Consider the following 20061-nt stretch of genomic DNA (forward strand, 5'->3'; position numbering starts at 1 on the left):
TATACTTGTATGGTTTTGGCTCTGTGCCTTCTATTCTATTCCACTGGTCTATGTGTCAGTTTTGTTTGTTTGTTTTTGGTGGTGCTGGGTAATCAAACCCCTGGTCTTGTGCATACTAGGCAGGCACTCTACCAGCTGAGCTATATCCCACGCCCTATGTGTCAATTTTTATACCAGTACAATGCTTTATTTGTTAATAGGTTCTGTAGTATAATTTGAAATTGGGTACTGGGAGGCCTAAAGCATTGCTCATTTACTCTGTATTGCTTTTGCTATTCTGGGTCTTGATAGTACCTAAAAGTGGGAAAACAAACTTCTAGAAATCTAATTACATAATAATTAATCTGGAATTTGAACTTTATGCTGGAAAAGAGTCTAACCTGAGTCAGTTAGCAATTAAGGCTGGTCTGGGAACCACTGAACTCAGACAATTATCATTATAAAAATTCTAAAGAACTGTTGGGACTAAATAGCAATATACTAATGGTTATCTCTGTTCACCTTTTCTAGATTTAGATAACATGAAAAACTGATGGTCCTGGATTGATAAAAATGTTCATATCTTTATAAACCATTTTGACCTTATCTATTTTATCACTGATTCACAGGAAAATATAAAAGCAATACTTATGAATTCACATATCACAAAAAGTTCAGAATAAACATCCAATCAAAATATAGTATTTAAAATTAAAAGCATAGGGGCTGGGGATACAGTTCAGATGGTACAGTGCTTGCCATCCATGCACAAGACCCTCGGTTCAATCCCCAGCCACACACACACTAAAAAATAAAAAGCATAAATCAGAAGGGTGGTATTGAAACTCGTAGTATACTAGATGTGTCTGTAACTAGCCTGAAACAAGTACAGGGAAGTGAATTGTTAGCATCTCTTCCCACCTCGAATGTAATGTTGGTACCTTGAAATTGAATATGGTAGCAGTGTTTATATCATAGCAATTAGCAAATGTTACAAATCAGGATGTTTATTTCTTGATTGGTTGCAGTTTTCATTATTATTATTATTATTATTATTATTATCATCACATGGGCGGTTAAACATTTACCATTGGCTAAAATATGTAAAGATTTTTTTTAATCTACTGGTCCTGTGAAATATCAAATTTTCACTTTCATATGGGTTCAAAAGATCAAATGCACAAACAGAGATGAGGGAAATCTGATTTGATAGCAGTTATTATAAAAGAAAAAATGAGTGACTTAGTAGACCAAGTTCAATATAAACTAATAGTGTTATTTACATATTGAATAAACACCTCTATGTTGGATTGCAAAAATAGAAGCACAGCATCCAGACTATAAGTGTGTTAATAAGATCTCAGCTGAAGTATTTTCATCTTTGAAATCATATTATGACATGGGTACATTTAACAAACTGAAGGATATTTATGACCATGTGGTCATGACTGAAGTTATAGCATACAAAGAATACATCAAGGAAATAAGAAGGGCTAAAAGTGACAAAAGAAATGAACACACCATTTTTGGAACATGGGTCAACTAAAATAGCAGTAAAGTCATCTACAAACTACTTTGAAATGCATCAGAAAAAATAAGATGGATTGATAGAGAGGGAAAGATAGTTAATATGGGTATATGGGTATTCACTATAAAAAATTTCTGATTTTAGGTTGGCCTGAAAATTTCCAACACAAAAAATTGGACAAATAATAACACTAATAACGATTCTAGAACAATCTTATGGTGTGAACACCAATATATTAATCAGCTTGGATATACAGATATTATAAATAAAAATGATCATTGTAAAAGTACAAAACAGGTTAGAGATATGTTCTAATTTAGACTAGAAGGTAAACAGCTATAGAGGTAGAGTTTAAGCTAAAGACAAGGTTAAACATTCTAATAAGTTCAAATATTAAATTATGGGTAGCCTTCTGTGATGACAGTCTACACTACCATAGCAGAGGGTAGATGGACATCTACAGTGAATGTGGAAGAAGAAATTCCTATTAGGAAAAGACCATTAAAATCCTTCTATACTCTTAAAACAATTTTAAATCACAGAAGGAGGAAAAAGGAAGTTTATAGTAGTAATCTCTTCTGACTTTTCAGAAACTCTGGACTCAAATATCTACTTACTACTTGACATCTCTCATGTACACCTAACAGGCCCATCAAACTTAATAGTCAGAGTAGGACTCTCTCTATTTCTTCCAATAAAACTGAAGCTTCGGAGCCACTCCCTGGCAATTCTCTCCTTGCTACCCTGTATTTCATCTATCAAGTCCTACTGTTTCTACTCCAGATCATACCCTTTATGTCCATACAACCTATGCCAACATCATCCCCTACCTAAACCATTACTTTCTGTATAACTAAAGTGGCAATACACACCCAATTAATCAAATGAACCACAAAAAACTTATATTGAACACTTATTAGAGTAAATAATAAAACATGGGCTGGGGATATAGCTCAGTTGTAGAGTGCTTGCCTTGCCCATGTGAGGACCTGGGTTTAAACCCCAGTACTGAGAAAAAAGAAAAAAAGGAAAACAATAGTCTGTGTCTTCAAACAGCTTACTAGTAGACAAACAAATGGGTACATTAGAATGTGTTAAGAGTTGAGTATATTCAAAGGTGCTATGGAAATATAAAATAAGAGTTTTGTCTCTTTCCAGGAGGGCTGAAGGAATAAGTTTGAATTTTTTAATATAAAGGATTATTTTATTTTGGGCTTATGTTAAATTATTAAAAAGGAAAAACAAGAGAGAATAATCAAACAGGTAAAATTTTTTAAAAAGTCTGAGAGATGTCCATTAGGTTTGAGGATGAGAAGGTCATTAGTGACTTGGGGGAGAAATCTCAGTAATGTCACAGAGTAGATGCCACACTGAAAATGATTTTGTAGATGGTAGAATATAAATATCTACTAAAAGCTTGAGCCAAGAAAATAAGTTCAAGGTACAACAAGTGAAAAACAGCACTGAAAAAATAATCTGAGTATGTGGTCAAAATTAGTTTCTTAAAAGAAAAATAGATGTTTGTATTGGTCTAGTACTACGATAACCAAAGAGAATACATATTTAGACAAGAAAAAAAACGTAACAGGTTTTTTCAAATAAAACTGTTTAAGCACTAGTAATGTTATCAAAAGGCTTATTTATACAATAAATACAGGAAAGAACTTACACTTTATCCCCAATTTCCTCTGCCATTCGAAGAATTTCAAAGAGAAGTACCATTTTTCCAGAATGCTCTAAAACCTCAGCATCAGCATCAGTAACAAAATCTTTGTACCAGTCTGGAGCTGGGCTGCTTGGATTAGAAGAAGAAGTAGCTTTACCTAAATAAAATAAATAGAATAAGTAGATAAATCAGGAAAGAAAATAAATGAGATCAAAAGAAACAAAAACAGACCAACCAAGGAGAGATTAAGAAAGAGACTAATGTAGATTTAGGAGAAACAAGACAAATAGGGTCAAACACACACACACACAGAGACAGTCAGACAGACAGACATACACCAATCCAGGAGGAAGAAATCTACACTGAGAGAAAGACATGACACGGAGGGAAGAGAGAGACTGGGAGAAATACCAAGTTATAACAAGCAAGAGATGGACACTGAGACAGTGCAAGTATGAGAGGAAAATCCTGGAAGTAGGGGTAGGGAGTTCAGAAAGAGACTCCAAGAGATGGAAATCCCCTAGGCTCTGAGGGTAAAACTCTCAAAACATACCATGAGAGAGAATTTAACAGACACAGAGACACTCAGAGATTAAGAGAGAAAAGACCTTCAGGACAGGACACATTTCACTGCACTAACAGAATTCTGGAAAACTCAAACAAGGATTTACCAGAGAACTGCCCTATCATGTTAAATCATTTTATTGTGATCCCTCCCGACACTCTGATTATAAATGCACACAAGAAGAAAGTACCATAAAATAATCTATTAAATAAATATGGTTTGATTAAAAGTAAGGAATATACAGGTTTAACCTGATTATATGTCCAGTTGCTTTGTAATGCAGAATATTTTAACTTACATACTTTCTATTATAAAATATTTTAAGTACTCAGAAAAGTACATAGAATATCATGAACAGCTGTGCTTTCATGTCCCATCTTCATCATATTTTAACACTGATGCAACTGAAATCTAGTATGTGACCCTACCCAATCACTTTCTCTGTCCCTCTCTCCTAAGAGGTAACTAAACCCATAAATCCTATCTTGACCATTTCTACGCAAGTCTTTATATTTTTACTATGTGTTGTTGGCCTTTGGCTGTTATCTGGGACCATAAATGGTTCACAATCCCCTAAACTGATATAAAACTTTCCATGAGCCAGGCACAGTACTGCATGCCTGTAATCCCAGAGGCACTGGAGGTTGAGGCAGGAATATCTTAAGTTCAAAGACAGCCTGAACAACTTAGGGAGGCCCCAAGCAACTTGGTGAGACCCTGTCTCAAAATGGGCTGGGGGTGTGTTTCAGTGGTAAAAGCAACCCTGGGTTCAATCCACAGTGCCAAAAAACAAACCAAAAAAACCCAACAACAACAACAACAAAAACCCCACATCACCTTTCTATGGTAACAGTGGCTCGCCATGTCTAGATTGCAAAAACAATGTGGTTTATTCTAAATGTTTGCTGTCCTTGTGGAGTCTAGAATTCCACTGGTCAAGGACTTTCAGAAGACTGTGCCTGGTTTCATCTGGACTTCATGCCATGTACCTTTTGACTTTGTTTCTTTTCATTATAAAAAAAAAAGTCACATAGTCCTGTATATGACTATATGCTGAGTCCTGTGAGACCTTCCACTGAATCAATGAACCTAGGTGTGGTGGGGACTTCTGACACATAGTTTACCAAACAAATATTAACTAAACTCCCCTTTACAATCGGCCCACTGGCAAATAACTAGAACCTTTGGAGAATTTTGTACTAAAATAATTTAAGCTGAAAATATCAGAACTAAAAAAGTAGTATAGCTAAATATGAAGTCTCAAAGTTTGGAACAGCACTGACAATTTCTGCGCAAATATATCAGATTCCGTTCTAATTATTTTTTGTGGTGCTGGGGATCAAACCAAGGCCCTCCACATTCTAAGCACATTGTCTACAACTAAACTATGCCCACAACCTTGCCATTCAAATATTGATCCTATTGGATATGATAGTACTTTATAGTCAAGTATAAAAAAGTGATACAGACAAGTAAGGGGTACTTCAATTAATAAATATCCTAAGTATTGTATGAAATAAAAACTTATGAATATATACTTCAAGTTGAATTTTCCTATTTCATCATCCACATGGATTAGTCGTGACTTCTGTTATAACTGTTATATGACATGTAACAATAAATGAATGGATGAACAAATTAAAGTCACTCCTTTATATACATCCTAGATATCAAAAGATACTAAGAGTCAGACGTGGCGGCAAACATTTATCATCTAGCAACCCAGGAGGACTGTAAGTCTGAGGCCACCTTCAGCAACTTAGCCAAACCTTGTCTTAAAATAAAAAATTTAAAAAACAACTGGGGGTGTACCTTCGTGGTAGAATGCCCCTGGGTTAAATTCTCAGTAACAACAATAACAACCAAAAAAATCCTTAGAAAATAAAGCATAAATGAAATAGAAAATAAATAGAAAACTATACCTTCACCCTTAACTACTCAATATATTCTAAATATATCTTTAAAGGTCCTTTATCACACTTGTAGCATAGTATAATACTGAGTTTTAAAAAGAAAGTAGCTCAGCTGGGTATGGTGGCACATGCCTGTAATCCCAGCAACTCAGAAGCCTGAGGCAAGAGGATCATAAGTCTGAGCAACTTGACAAGGCCCTCAGCAACTTAGTGATACTCTGTCTCAAAATTAAAAACAGAAAGAGCTGAGGATGTGGATCAGTGTTAAAGAACCTCTGGGTTCAATCCCCAGTACCAAAAATAAATAAAGTAGTATATCATTAAAGTATTATGTGTGTGTGTATCAGTAGTAGTAGTACTAGTAGTAGAATGGTGCTATAGGACTGCTTAGATACTAAATCATGGTGGGGTGTGGGAGTGGGTGTGTGTAAGGAAATTTTCTTGTCTTATGCTATTAGTTGGTAATTTGAAAAAGTTAAAGAATGGATCAAGAAATAAACGATACAAATACACTTTAAATATTTTTAAAATCCAAAACATTTTCAAGACAAAAGGGAAAAAGAAAGAATGGTACTACAAGTTTGAAAATGGTTTTTCCACACTGAAACTCATGTTAAAATTTGATTCCCAATGTAATGATGCTGAGAGGTAATGGTACTTTTAGAAGTGACTGGGTTGTGGGCTGGGGATATAAGCTCAGTTGGTGCCTGGCAAGCACAAGGTCCTGGGTTCAATCCCCAGTACCTCAAAAAAAAGAAGTGACTGGGTTGTTAAGAGGGATTAATGCCTTTCTCATAGAAATGGGTTCCCGCTTGTCAGAGTGGTAAAGAAAGACTGCTCCTAATGTTTTGTGTTTTTCATGTTTGACAGTTTACCCTCTACTGTCCATCACATGTGGACAAAGCATAGGCCCTCAAAAGGCATGGCTGCCCAATCTTGGACTTTCCAGTTTTCATAACTGTGAGCCAAAGTAAATCTCTTTCCTTTATAAATTACAGTCTCAGATATTTTGTTATAGCAACAGAAAATGGACTAAAATGAATGACGAGTGCCATGAATGTGTTTTGTTCACTGATATAACTCAAACTTCTAGAACAGTACCCAACACATAGAAAGCACTCAATAAATATTTGTTGACTGAATAAATCTGGTATATTAGTGCTAATATTATTGCTCCACATCATAACACAAGGATTCTGTCTCCAAAAAATAGTCACATAATAAATTACAAACCTTTTAAAATGTTACTGTTCAGTGATAAAGTTTACTCTAAAAATATTCCATAATAAATCTAACTCTTAGCTTTGCTTTTCATACAACACAAAAATGGGAGTTGAAATATCCTTGAATGACTTATTCAAGATGCTACTCCTCAGAAAAATAAAAAAAAAAACTACTGCAAAAGAATTAAACAGTAACTGCTGTGTACATGAAATATGTAGCAAAATCTTATTATAGTTCAATTAAAGGCATGTACTTATTTGATATTTATTTCAAATTCTATATATAACACTATGAACCCTTAATATTTCCTATTTAACTTTTCTTACATTTATTATAAGAAAGTGATTTATCTTAAAGATATATAGTACAAGCTATATAAATTCTAATACTGTGATATATTCATGGAATTAATATAGATGTAAATAATAAAAATAGATTTTCATCATCTATTAGTACTAGAGATGCTTCTAATGAACTATACATGCATATAAGCTACAAAAATATAAAATGTATCCATGTATAAATAATGTCAATTTGAGTGCACACAGCTATAATAAAATAAAAACCCTATGCAATCTGGTTAAAATTTGTCTTTTAAAACCCATGGCATTCCCTATCTGATTTCAGGCTTACAACATGTACCCTTCTACTTTCTAATTTTATATTACGGTATATGTAGAAAGCAATAATGCTTATATAACACACCAGAAAAAAATCGAAGAGGATACTCGCTTCTGGCAGTTATTCAGTTGCTCAGACCCCAACTGAACTTGCAAGTGATGAAGAAATCATCAACATACTTTTACATAAACTATTTACAGCATAAGACAATGTACACTGGTTAGTTATTTCTTCCTCTTAAAAATAAGTTATAAGAAAAATTTCAACAAATAATATTAAGAAAATCATCCCTAGGAACACACAGACTATTTATAAGATGAGGGACTTGAGAACTGTAAATGGAAAAGGCAGATTGACGGAGCAAGGGAAGATAGAACAGGAGCTTTCCATTACCTGAAATTAAACTATTCCTTTACTATTATAAAAATATTCTTTAAGTATGACTGGAACATGAACACTGACAGTAAACTGCCTTTATTGGAGAGCAGGAAAGAATAATAAGGAGGGGAATTTTGTAGTTTAATTCTGTTAAATCCCCTAATTTCTAGGAGAATCCAGGATTTGTGGTTAGGCTGCCACCTGTCTGTTCTACAGAGGTACTGAAGAGAGAAATGTTCATCAAAGAATCACCAACTTGGTTCAGCTGCAGATCTGAGAACAAGTCAAACCTGTTTGATCACAGGATCATTCAGATGACTCCCCTATCTCTTTTCTCCTCACAGATGATTAACTGCTTTGTTCCAAACTTCCCAAATGCCAGATATTCAGAACCATTACACTATACTCTCTTCAGATGTTTGATATTTCAAATATTTTGATATTTGGTCCCAGCTTCAAAGATCCTAGATACACAATCAGACTGCAATAGGAGAATACGGAGGCTCAGTGCCAATCCTTTAACATATACACATGTAAAGATAACTTAAGGCATAGCAGATTTCAATCTAAGACTTTCACTTTCATACACAAGACAGGAAAGATAAAAAAAAAGTGACACATGCTGTACATAATACAGGGAAACTGAAACTAAACAATAATTACAGATTATGAAGAATTAGAAAGGAAAAGGACTAAATGATTAAAATTAGTTTTACTATATAAAATTATTATAATCATACTTCATTGCCTGAAATACTTCCAGTTATTCCCATATGGTTAAGTGAAAATACCATGGTGACTTTAAGATTAGACATATGTTGGTCTGAATCCCAGATATAGTACTCATTTATAAAACTAAAGATATCAACTACATTTCAAGGCTTCTCTGTTACTTAACACAGAATAACAGAGTGTAGGTACGTGTATGTAAATGAATTAGTTAATTTTTCCTTTCCTTCCAAATCCAAAGAGCACAGTGGCTTCCCTGTAATTAAAGATTCATCAGATGTTTGTTATAATTATATGTATGTGACTATTCTAAACTTTCATAAACTGTGGAAAGAAATTCCTTTAAATCAACTAGTGACAATCATAATTGGCTAAAAAAAAAGCCCTAATGAACTGACATTTTCTAAATCAATGTGCCATTATTCATTAGACTCACTATCTTCCAGCTTTAAAGAAACTGAAGGGTTGTTTCCTGTTTCGTCCATATTTCCTTCACCACCTCCTCGAGATCTTGAATTCCAGACTTTGATCACTTCAACATCATTGTCACTGCCACTTCCACTTGAGCTGCTATCCTTTTTCCCCTTCTTCCCCTTTGTTTTCTTCTTCCTAAAAAGAGAAAGAAGAATGTTAGGAAAGCAAAGCAAAGATAAAAAGTCAACTATTATAGGACAAAGAGCAAATAAGGGTTCTAAATTATCAATTCAGGGTACAAAAAGTACTCAATTTACTTTGTATAATCATCGGAGCTTAAACTCATGGAAGTTTCGTCAGAATCTGAAGCTATAAATTCATCCATGCTATCTTCATCAAAATATCCCTAGAGAAAACAAATGACAAATGTTTGAGTAGTTTATTTCAATGTATACTGGAAATTATGATGTTTTGTTTCAGATAAAGATAAGTTCATTGAAATGAGATAAAGAAGAACTGAGGAACTGACATAGATGGGAAGAGATAAAGGAGACCTGATAAGACTATGCAATGGGAGGTCTTGGACTGAATCATGGAAAATAATGAGAACATAAGTAGAAACAGATGAAATCCAAACAATGTCTGTTGTTAATAGTATTGGACCAAAGTTAATATTTAATTTTTATTCATTTCACTATAGTTATACAAGATGTTCATATCAGAAAAATCTGAGTCAAAGGAATAGGGGGACTCTGAACTATTTTTGGATCTTTTCTCTAAGTATATAAGGCTATTTCAAAATAAAAGGTTTTAAAAATGAACAAAAGTACAACTAATATTCTTTCTTAATCACAATGCATTCAAAGCATGTAGAAATGAAATGGAAAATTTTTAAAGCTGAATAAAATAGAAAATTGCTCTGCGCATACACTAAGTCAAAACTTGACCTTTTTTCTAGGGTTATTCTACTTCAAAAAGATTCCTTTTAAACCACTTTAATTATTGATTTACCTTATTTTCTTTGCTAATGTAGTCCAGCTGCAAACACCAAGGATGAGTCCAGATTCTACTTAACATCTGAAAATCTTGGAAAAGTTTTGCACCTGCCTTTCCTCTTCCACCTTCATTACTATTACCTACACCTAGTCAAAAGAAAAAAACAGTTTAAGACGCAAGAATTCTCTATTTCAACAAGGTATTTCCACATTAGAGGATTTGCCCTTATTTATGATATGAACCCTTTGGAAGTGTGCAAAAGCTTATAAATCTTGTTTGGTAAACAAAAAAATAAATAAAATTATGAAAGAACCCATTATAGAGAAACTATCAAAACAGCAAATCTGTGACACAGAAATATGTGATTTAAAAAAATAATGCATTAGAGGGCTGGAGAAATAATTCGGTGGTAGAGTACTTGCTCGACATGCACCAGGCTCTAGGTTTGAAAGCAAACGAAACAACAAAGAAAAAACATTAAGAAACAAAATAAATCTAACAGCAGGCAAAATAAGCACCTGAAAATTTGAAGTTCTGATGAATATAAATGATTTAGAGGTATTAATAACATTATATAAAAATACGGATTGGTCATAAAAATCACAATTATGATTAGTATAAGCATATTTTGTTGCCTATAATCATAACTTGAAAAAAGCTGCCATTTTAGACAGGGTAAACATACATTTTCATTTCTCATTTGGGTTCTTAAAGTCCCCTAGATTCTGTATTCATGGGCTCTAGATTAAAAGCTCCTATTTTAGATAAAGCATTATCTAAAAGTTGACGCAACTTTCTCCAAGTATGCTTATTCAAAAAACTGTACTTCTAAAACTTGTTTTTGGTGTGCAAATGTAAATACTGGTTTTGTTCTGTCCAGCATAATTTCAATGAAATATTTTTATATAAAAGCAAAATGAAAAGAAAATGAACATAAATTCCATTATTAATATAAAATTATAAAGGTAGCAAAATGCAAATGAAAAATTAAAAGGATAAAAACAACATTAAAGTAATAACATTTTCCTATTCAGAGTTTTTTTGGAGTTTTGGTGCTGGGGATTGAATCCAAGGTCTCAAACACATTAAGCACATGCTCCCCACTGAGCTATAACCTCATCCCCACTACCCATTTTTAAAAATTATTTATTTTTAATTTTTTTAGTTGTAGATGGACACAATACCTTTAATTAATTTATTTTTTTATGTGATGCTAAGGATTGAACCCAGTGCCTCCCCATGCAAGGCAAGCACTCTACCACTGAGCCACAACCCCAGCCCATCCCACTACCCAGTTTTAAACCATATAAGTCTACCAGTAATTTGCAAGCCTGACAGAAAATTTACTAACAAAAATAAAAATTAAAAAATGTACATAAATCTGCACTTATAATTGTGCCAGATAGAGGTATTTCCATTGTGTGTAACAGAAATCATTACTCTAAAAACAATGTATCTGATTTCTTGGAACACAAGTGCTTTTATTATAATTATTTTATATAATTATATAATAATTATAATTATATTATTATACATTATATGATTTTATTATAATTATTTTATAATAATTCTTTTATTATAAATTTATTATAATTCTTTTTATTTCTCTAAAGTCAGCAGAATACTGTTTCATTCCTTATTTGTGTCTTTTCTATTACTTTGTAAGTATGGCTTAAGGCTTATCAATTATGTTCATCCTTTCAAAGAACCTACTTTTGGTTTCAATGATTTTATTTTTTGGTTTTTTATCCTTAGTATTTGTTATTTCTTCCTTTCACTTAATTAGGATTTAGTTTGCTCTTATTTTGCTTTCTTCACATGGAAAGTTAGTTTATAAAGTTTCTTATTCTTTTTTTTTTTTAAAGAGAATTTAACCTTTATTTCATTTATTTGTTTTTATGTGGCGCTAAGGATGGAACCCAGGGCCTCCCCCACGCGAAGGCAATCATTTTGCCACTGAGCTACAATCCCAGCCCTCTTTCTTCTTTTTGAAAATAAGGATTTATAACTATATTTCCCTCTATCGACTGCTTTAACTCTACTCTATATTCTGATACCTAGGTGCTTTCATTTGCATTGATATCCAAATATTTCTTTTATTTTCTTAGGGATTTCTTCTTTGAAACCCGGGTTGGTTAGAAGTGGATTGTCTAAATATATTGGTCAATTTTTAAACTTTCCTTCAACTACTGGTTTCTAATTTCATTCTAACGTAGTCAAAGAAAATACTTAGGTAATAAGGAGGAAGTTAAGGAAATTCGTAGTAGTAATAGCCATCTAAATTTAAAAAGTAAAAAATATACTCATAAACAACCTAACATTATACCTTAAGGATCTTGAAATAAATCAGAGAATAAACTATAAAAAAGAAAATCAACAAAGCCAGAAGTTTTTTAAAAAATAAAATGCAAACAGTTAGCTAGATGAAGAAAAAAAAAGAAAGAAGGCTTAAACAAATAAAATCAGAAATTATACCTGATGCCTTGGAAATAAAAAAAAAAAGATCGTCAAGAACACATATTAACAATTATATACAAACTGAAAAGCTTCAAGAAAATGGATCAATTCCTAAAAACATACAACCCTCCAAGAAAGAATCAAAGTAAAAAGAACAATTATAAACAGACTGTAGTAGTAATAAAACATCTCTGAACAAAGAAGACTTTCAGGAATGTGGAGAAATGGAAACCATTATAAACTAGTGGTGGGAAATGTAAATTACTTTAGTCATTATGGAAAACAGTATGGGGTTGCTCAAAAGCTGAAAATGAAACCATCATTATGATCCAGCAATCCCACTACTAGGTATACATCCAAAAGAAATGATACCAGTATGTTGAAAGGACACCTGTACTGCTATGTTTAATGCAGTGCTATTCACAATAACCAAGAAATGGAAATAAGTGTTCATCAGCTGATGAATGAATAACGTATGTGGTACATAAACACAAACGAATACTTTTCAGTCATAAAAAGGATGAATTCCTGTCATTAGAACTAGAGGTCATTATGTTAAGTGAAATAAGGAGGAACAGAAAGATCAGTACAGCATGTTCTAACTCATGTGGAATCTAAAATGTTGATCTCATAGAAGTTAAGAGTAGAATGTTGGTTAAAGAGGCTGGGGAAAGTAAGGAAGAAAGAGGGATGGGTAAAGACTGGTCAATGGGTACTAAGTTATAGTCAGGAGAAATAAGTTTAAAGAGAGATATATTTATCCTTAGATGAACATTACACAATGTGTACATGTATTGAAACATCACATGGTACCCCATGAATATGTATAATTTTTATGACAACTTAAAAATTAATTTACAAAAGAAGAACTAAGGAAAATTAAGATTTTGTATTTTTTCAAAATTCACTTCTAGTGTCTTCTGACTTTCATTTTTCAAATACTGAATATACTATAAATTATTTCTAATAAAATTAAAATAAAAAACAAAGCACAATCTAAAAAGTCTATTATAGAAACAAAAGAATTTTTGGATTACATAACAGATAAATTACTAAACATTTTCAATGCAAGTGAGATACATGGGTAAAATTCCAAAAGAAATACCATGATGACTTACAGTAAGAATCAAGATAGAATACTGGTTTATATAATCCATTTGGCTTTCTATTGGGGCAAGGCAGTACTGGGGACTGAACACAGGGGTACTTTACCTCTGACCTCCATACTGAGCACTTTTTACATTTTATTTTGAGACAGGGTCTTACTAAGTTGCTGTGGCTATCCTCGAACTTACCATCCTCCTGCAAGATTATAGGCGATCGGGCACACCCACACCTTGGCTTCCATGTGGCCTTTTGTGCATGTTTTCAAAAGGAGGTAATTAACACAGATTATTGTACTTTAACAAAATTGTCACACCTTGGAATCCCACAACTTGTATCTCATTCATGAACCAGAAAATAATTTAAGAATAATGTGGAATTGAAAAGTTTTAGCAATTAGTGTTTCAAGCATTTCTATCAATTAATAGTGCTAAGAATATAGCTCCCTAAATTCTTAAATATTGCATTGTTCTCAAAATAGTATTTTAACATCTATTTCTGGGCTCTTAACAGTTTTCCAATTACTAAAAATAGCTGAATATCTAATATTTAAAAACACTACAGAGTTAGTACGTTCACTAAAATAAAACACCATTCATAAAAGGAAAAATATTAACTAAATGACTAATCCTTTCTGGACACTCCTCTTTTTCTTAAACTACAGTATAACTCAATCATTGTTATAATTATATTTGGTTACTTAATTGCATATACAATTTTAATTATTTTAAACAGAATAGTATATTAAACCTAACAGCTTCTGATAGGCAAATAAAAATGTGTGCCTTAAGAGAACTGATTTTCTTTCCACAGTCAAAACAAGTCTTTTTGTAAGATAGCTAAAAAGCAATTTGGTAAGATACTAAAATTCAAACATTATTTTCCCTAAAACAGAAAGTTTCTATGTTGGGTATGGTGGCACACACCTGTAATCCCAGCAACTCAGAGGCTGACAGAGGGGGATCAAAAACTCAAGGACAGCTTGGGCAACATACTTAAGGTCCTGTCTCAATATTAAAAAAAATAAATAAAAAGGACTTAAGGGTAAAGCACCTCTGGATTCAATCCCCAATACCACCAAAAAATAATAAAATAATACTCACAGATATTACATAAAGGGTACCACCTTAGTATCATAAAGTATAATTTTAATAGATGTATGTACACTTCCACCCTCCTCGTTTTTTAATCACTTACTGCATCCACAATGGGCACAAGGGCATTTTCTAACATGCATTCACTAACAAAACTTGGCACATCACTTGGGGAAAGACCCCCAAATAAATGACCAAAAAATAAGGCATCTCTCACTCCAGATCCACAGACTAGGTTTTATTATGTGAACAACTTCAGGCATAAGGAAAGGGACAAACACACACACACACACACACACACACACACACACACACTTATTGATTAAAAAAATAATACCAATGCATTGTTTTCTTAAAAAAAGGCACAAAAAATAATATCTTCATAATGATATCACCAAGAAAACAACTTCAGCTAATATTTCAGTGTATTTTAAGCAGCTATATTTTCATTACAACATGGAGATCATTCAAATGCCCTGTCTTTCATTCTTTTTTTTTGCCTTCAAACATTATTAATTTGATAACTAAGGAACAATCTCATGGATTTAATTTATATGCCTTTTAACATTAATGCAACTGAATACTTTTTAAAATATTCCAGAATTTCTGTGTATCATATTCACAATTCTTCTGAAATAGCTTCTCACAAATTAAGAGTATTTATTATGTATACATGATGTATATATTTTTCATTCATTTGTTCTTAGAGATTAATTAGTGATTTATTTTATTGTGTTTTTAAGGATATCCATTCAAATGTAAAAGTGAAAAAGAACTAACATGGAAAAATTACCAGAATAGTATCCTTCAGAAAAAGAATGTCTTTATAGAAAAGATGAAAATAATAAGTATATTGGTTACCTGTTAAGTGATCTAAGTAGTACTGATAAAGTTTGCACTGAATAGGAGTCATTCTCACAGCTAATACATATTCATGTTTTGGAGGCAAAAACTTTGTTAATGCTGTATAATCTTTCCTCTGTAAATAAAAAGAAAGATATTAAAAATTAGTTAATCTAAAAACATGACAGTAATGAACTGCTTTAAGAATTGTAATCTTGTTTTGATTACAACTAAAAGATACACATAATTAGTCACCAAACATAAAAAAATTGAAAAATATATTCGTTCTCAATAATCACACAATGATCCATGTTTATTATAGTTAATAATTTCATAAGACTACAACACAGTGCACTCATAAAAAGGATACTGCAATAAGTCAGGTTTTTAAGAGGTCATATGACAAAGTGACCTCTTAAAGCAATTTCAGTTATCAAGGTAAGTCTCCTCGAAGAATAATGGGGGAAAAACAAGAAAATGGAGAGGGAATATAGTAAGTTGTAGTAACAAAATGACTTTCTTTAATCATACGCTAATACCAATGAATCAAAGTGTAATATGGTCTGAGTTATACTTTTAGTTAGATATACTAATGTGCCAAATAACATGACTAGAGATGTTTGTCCAAATGGGAAAACAAGACATGTACAAGCACTTCTGAAAACATTTTATTGTACGTGTAAGGAAAAAACACTAATGTGCTATGAAAGAAAAAAGACAAATCAGAAAAAAATGATACCTGGGTAGTAGCAGTAATACAGAAAAAAGTATTTAGGGACTGGGGTTGTGGCTCAATGACAGAGTGCTTGCCTAGCACATGTGAGGCACTGAGTTAGATCCTCAACAACACATAAAATTAAACAAAATAAAGGTATTGTGTCCATCAACAACTAAAAAATATTTTCTTTTTTAAAAAAAGAGTACTTTATTAATATGTATAGCCAACCAGACCAAATAGGATGACTTGGCCTTATATGATGGCAGTGTATCCAGCCCAAAGGACAGACAGCCTGTCTGGTGTGATGGTTCTTTGTAGATACCACTAAAATCCAATATCTGAAAAGAAAGTCCAGGTCTTGCAATCTATTAACAACTAGCTCAGTTTCTATATTCTTATCTATTTTCTGAATGTAGATTAAACAAAGTTCTGTATGTAAACACTATTAGCCTGTTTAGGTTACTGCCTATATGTGAAAGTAATAAAATTGTTTCTTTAAGTATTACATTTTAAATGACTTGTCTCACTGGGCACCATGGTACATGCCTGTAATCCCAGTGACTCAGAAGCTAAGACAAGAGGATTTCAAGTTCAAGGACAGCATCAATAATTTAGTCTTAATAAGACCCTGTCTCAAAAAGTGGGGGGTGGGGGCGCACGCGTGTGCCTGGGGATGTAGCTCAGTGGTAAAGCATCCCCGATTTCAATCCCCAGTACCCACCCCCACAATATGACTCCTCTCTTAATTCATACTGACCTCTCCTGCTACTATTTCAAATGAGTGAGGTTCAGAACAGTATACTATAGATCTAGGGTAAGCTTAGAAATTTCTTATTCATAGTGGCTTATGCTTTTAAGGAGTTCACTGTTTTAAGGAAGAAAAATCTAAACATCAATAAAATATGAGGTTTTAAACTTTGCAAATGAATTGTTAATTGCGTTCTAAAATTCCCATTGAAAAGTTCAATGCTGCATCAACTTTTGAAGACAAGACTGAGAGATATAAATTTCAAACCACATGCTGAATGGGGGAAAGGAAAACAAAGATTAAACACAGAAAATGTTTTGGGATTACAATAAAAAAGTGACAGTATTCATTCTTATGGAACATCTCTGTACCTGAACACATCCAGCTAACATCTCATAAAGAATGTGAGCACGTTTTTTCATCACTCTGACATCTACCATGGTAGAATCTGCACACTGACCATTTTGGATTGGATTTATAAATCTATTCCTGAACTCCTTAATGGATCCAAGCAAATTTTCCTTGATGAAGTTAACCATGCAATGATCTAAAAGATAAGACATTAATTCAGTAACATTAATGAAACTTTGAAACACTCAGAAAACTTCCCCAATGAATTGCTGATGTCAAAACCACATATCAATCATAATTATGGTAAAAAGAATATTAAACTGAGTGTAGAATAAACATTGGTATTAGTCTGAACTTAAACTAGATTGCTTAAATAAAATGAAAAATTGAAATAAAAATAATCCTTAAATACTAGGCAGGAATGTTTTTAAAAAATTACTTAGGAGTATTTTATTTTAAGTCATTACTAAGAGATACAAAGTATAAATCACATGATCCATAATCCTAACCATGATTTTGATATCATACAACCTTATAAAGAAAACAGATCTGAATAAAAATAAAAGTAGATAATAAGCTACTATACCGAAGATTATATTAAAAGACCCATTCCCATTAGTCTTTAAAAGGGTTATCAACTGTCCAATACTAAATAGAGCTAAAATATGAAGTCGCAATCTATAAATGGGATAATAGAAAAGGGAAATTAACAAAGATGAAGCCTAAAAAAAAATAAAGCCTAAGGTTAAATAATAATCAAAAACTCAAATAATAAAACAGAAAACAAGTTAACGTAAAACCATTGGAGGAATGCAGCAAACAAAAAAGTCCAATATGAGAAAGAGAAAAAAGTAGGAGAGTATGATGGAAAACTTAATTTGTTATTTGCTAAATTATTTCACCTTCCTTCTTTAGTGTCACCACACACATACGAAAATGAAGAAACTTCACAAGAACACTTCCTTGAATTTACTCATTTGTTCTCAGCCTCAAAAACTATTCTGCCATGGATTCAGCATGGTTTCTTCTCCAACTCCTCCTTCCTGAAATGATCATATTTGGCATTTCCTTTTATTTAACAGTACCTTCCCTAAAACTAAATAAGTATCTTTACAACATTTCCTATGTAAAGAAATGTGCATTTTTAAATTTTAAAGCACTTAAGACTTATAATATTTAACTATATTTTGATTTCCATATTTCTATCTGCACAATCACAAGGGCACATATCTTGAGGGTAGTTTATCAGTCATTTACAAAGTATCTCACTTGGAAAATGTGGTATTCTTTCACAACAGACTATGATGGACATATACAGATCATGGTGAGGGACTATACTGAACAGAGAAAAGTCTAATTGCAGAAGTTGCAAAAATAAACATGAGGCAAATCCAATACTCTACAGCATAACTGTAGAAATAAACTCACACTCAATTAGGTTATTTTGAAGTGGTGTTCCGGTTAAAATAATCCTCCTCCTTGATCGTATAGAATTCATAGCTTTTGAAACAGCAGATGCTTCATTTTTTAGAATATGGCCTTCATCACAAACAACAAAGTCAGGACCTATAAAAATGCATAAAAAACAATGTTTAATAAAAATAGAAATGTGATACACATAAGTAAAATTAATCCTCTTAGAGTGCTATTCTTATAGGAAGACAATAAAACACTAGGTATAATCATGCTTTATCTGCTCTCTAATTGGTTAATATGGCATTAAATAGTATTAATTATATCCCAACACAAGAATATTAAAGTAGTATTATAAATGGTATTTAAGGTTCACTGAGTGAGTATGCAAATATGGACCAAAATAAAATGTCAGCCATTTTATTTTATTTATTTAAATTTTTTTTAATTGTCAATGGACCTTTATTTTATTTATGTGCAGTGCTGACAACCAAACTCAGTGCCTCACACATGCTAGGCAAGTGTTCTACCACTGAGCCACAACCCCAGCTCAAATGTCAGCCATTTTAAAACAGAAAAGAAAAACACTAGGGGGCAAAATATGCCTCAAAAAGACCTGGAGTATTTGATAAAACAAATATCATTTAAGATTAAAATGTATCTGAAGACAGTATTTTGGCATTAGCATACAGGTTCAACTTACTGGCAAGGACTAACTGTAATCTATATATATATATGTAAAGTCAAATTTAACAAGTTACCTTATAAGGAATAATACAATAAATTGAAAGAAGCCAGTAAATATTTCTCAATTGTTCTAAATAACTAACACTCATTGTTGGGGGAAATCTAACTTAAAAAGTAGCATTAAACTGGTTGTTGCATGGATATGGGTGGTGAGAACAACACCTTTCTTCTATAAAAGATCTCTCAGTTGAGAGTGACCCAGAAGAAATACTGTGACCTTTATGTAAAAAACACAAAACAAAAAGAAAACATTGTTTTTTGTCTGCTGTAGTATCCTACCTATACAATTTACTTGCTGGTTCATATACACACATGTATTACTTAAATACTGATCTCAGCAATAGCAGCTATCAAACTTCATCTGTTACACGAGAGAAAATTCATCTTCTACATGACTTTTAAGAAGTTAACTTCTTTAGTATGACAGTTGAAAAATAGAATTGTTAGTCAAGAGTGATGGGCTTCTTCTGAAAGTTCCAAATCCTGATGCAAACCGAACCAGGAAGACTCAGTAAGAATTTTCTCCACCTTGGCATATTACTATAAATAGTTCTAATGTCAATTTTGATATTG

At 32.5% G+C, this 20061-nt stretch overlaps 1 protein-coding gene across 1 annotated transcript in view; it reads right to left on the minus strand.

Moving 5' to 3' along the window:
• The window catches only part of Atrx (ATRX chromatin remodeler), a 235153-nt gene that overhangs the window by 62519 nt on the left and 152573 nt on the right, over positions 1-20061 (minus strand). Inside the window, 7 exon segments of the mRNA XM_047535184.1 lie at positions 3177-3330; positions 9040-9212; positions 9335-9423; positions 10029-10159; positions 15530-15647; positions 17349-17524; positions 18757-18894. Of these exon segments, the coding sequence (XP_047391140.1) occupies positions 3177-3330; positions 9040-9212; positions 9335-9423; positions 10029-10159; positions 15530-15647; positions 17349-17524; positions 18757-18894 (979 nt within the window).

This window comes from Sciurus carolinensis, chromosome X (assembly GCF_902686445.1).
Source record: "Sciurus carolinensis chromosome X, mSciCar1.2, whole genome shotgun sequence".
Classification (NCBI taxonomy): Eukaryota; Metazoa; Chordata; class Mammalia; order Rodentia; family Sciuridae; genus Sciurus; species Sciurus carolinensis.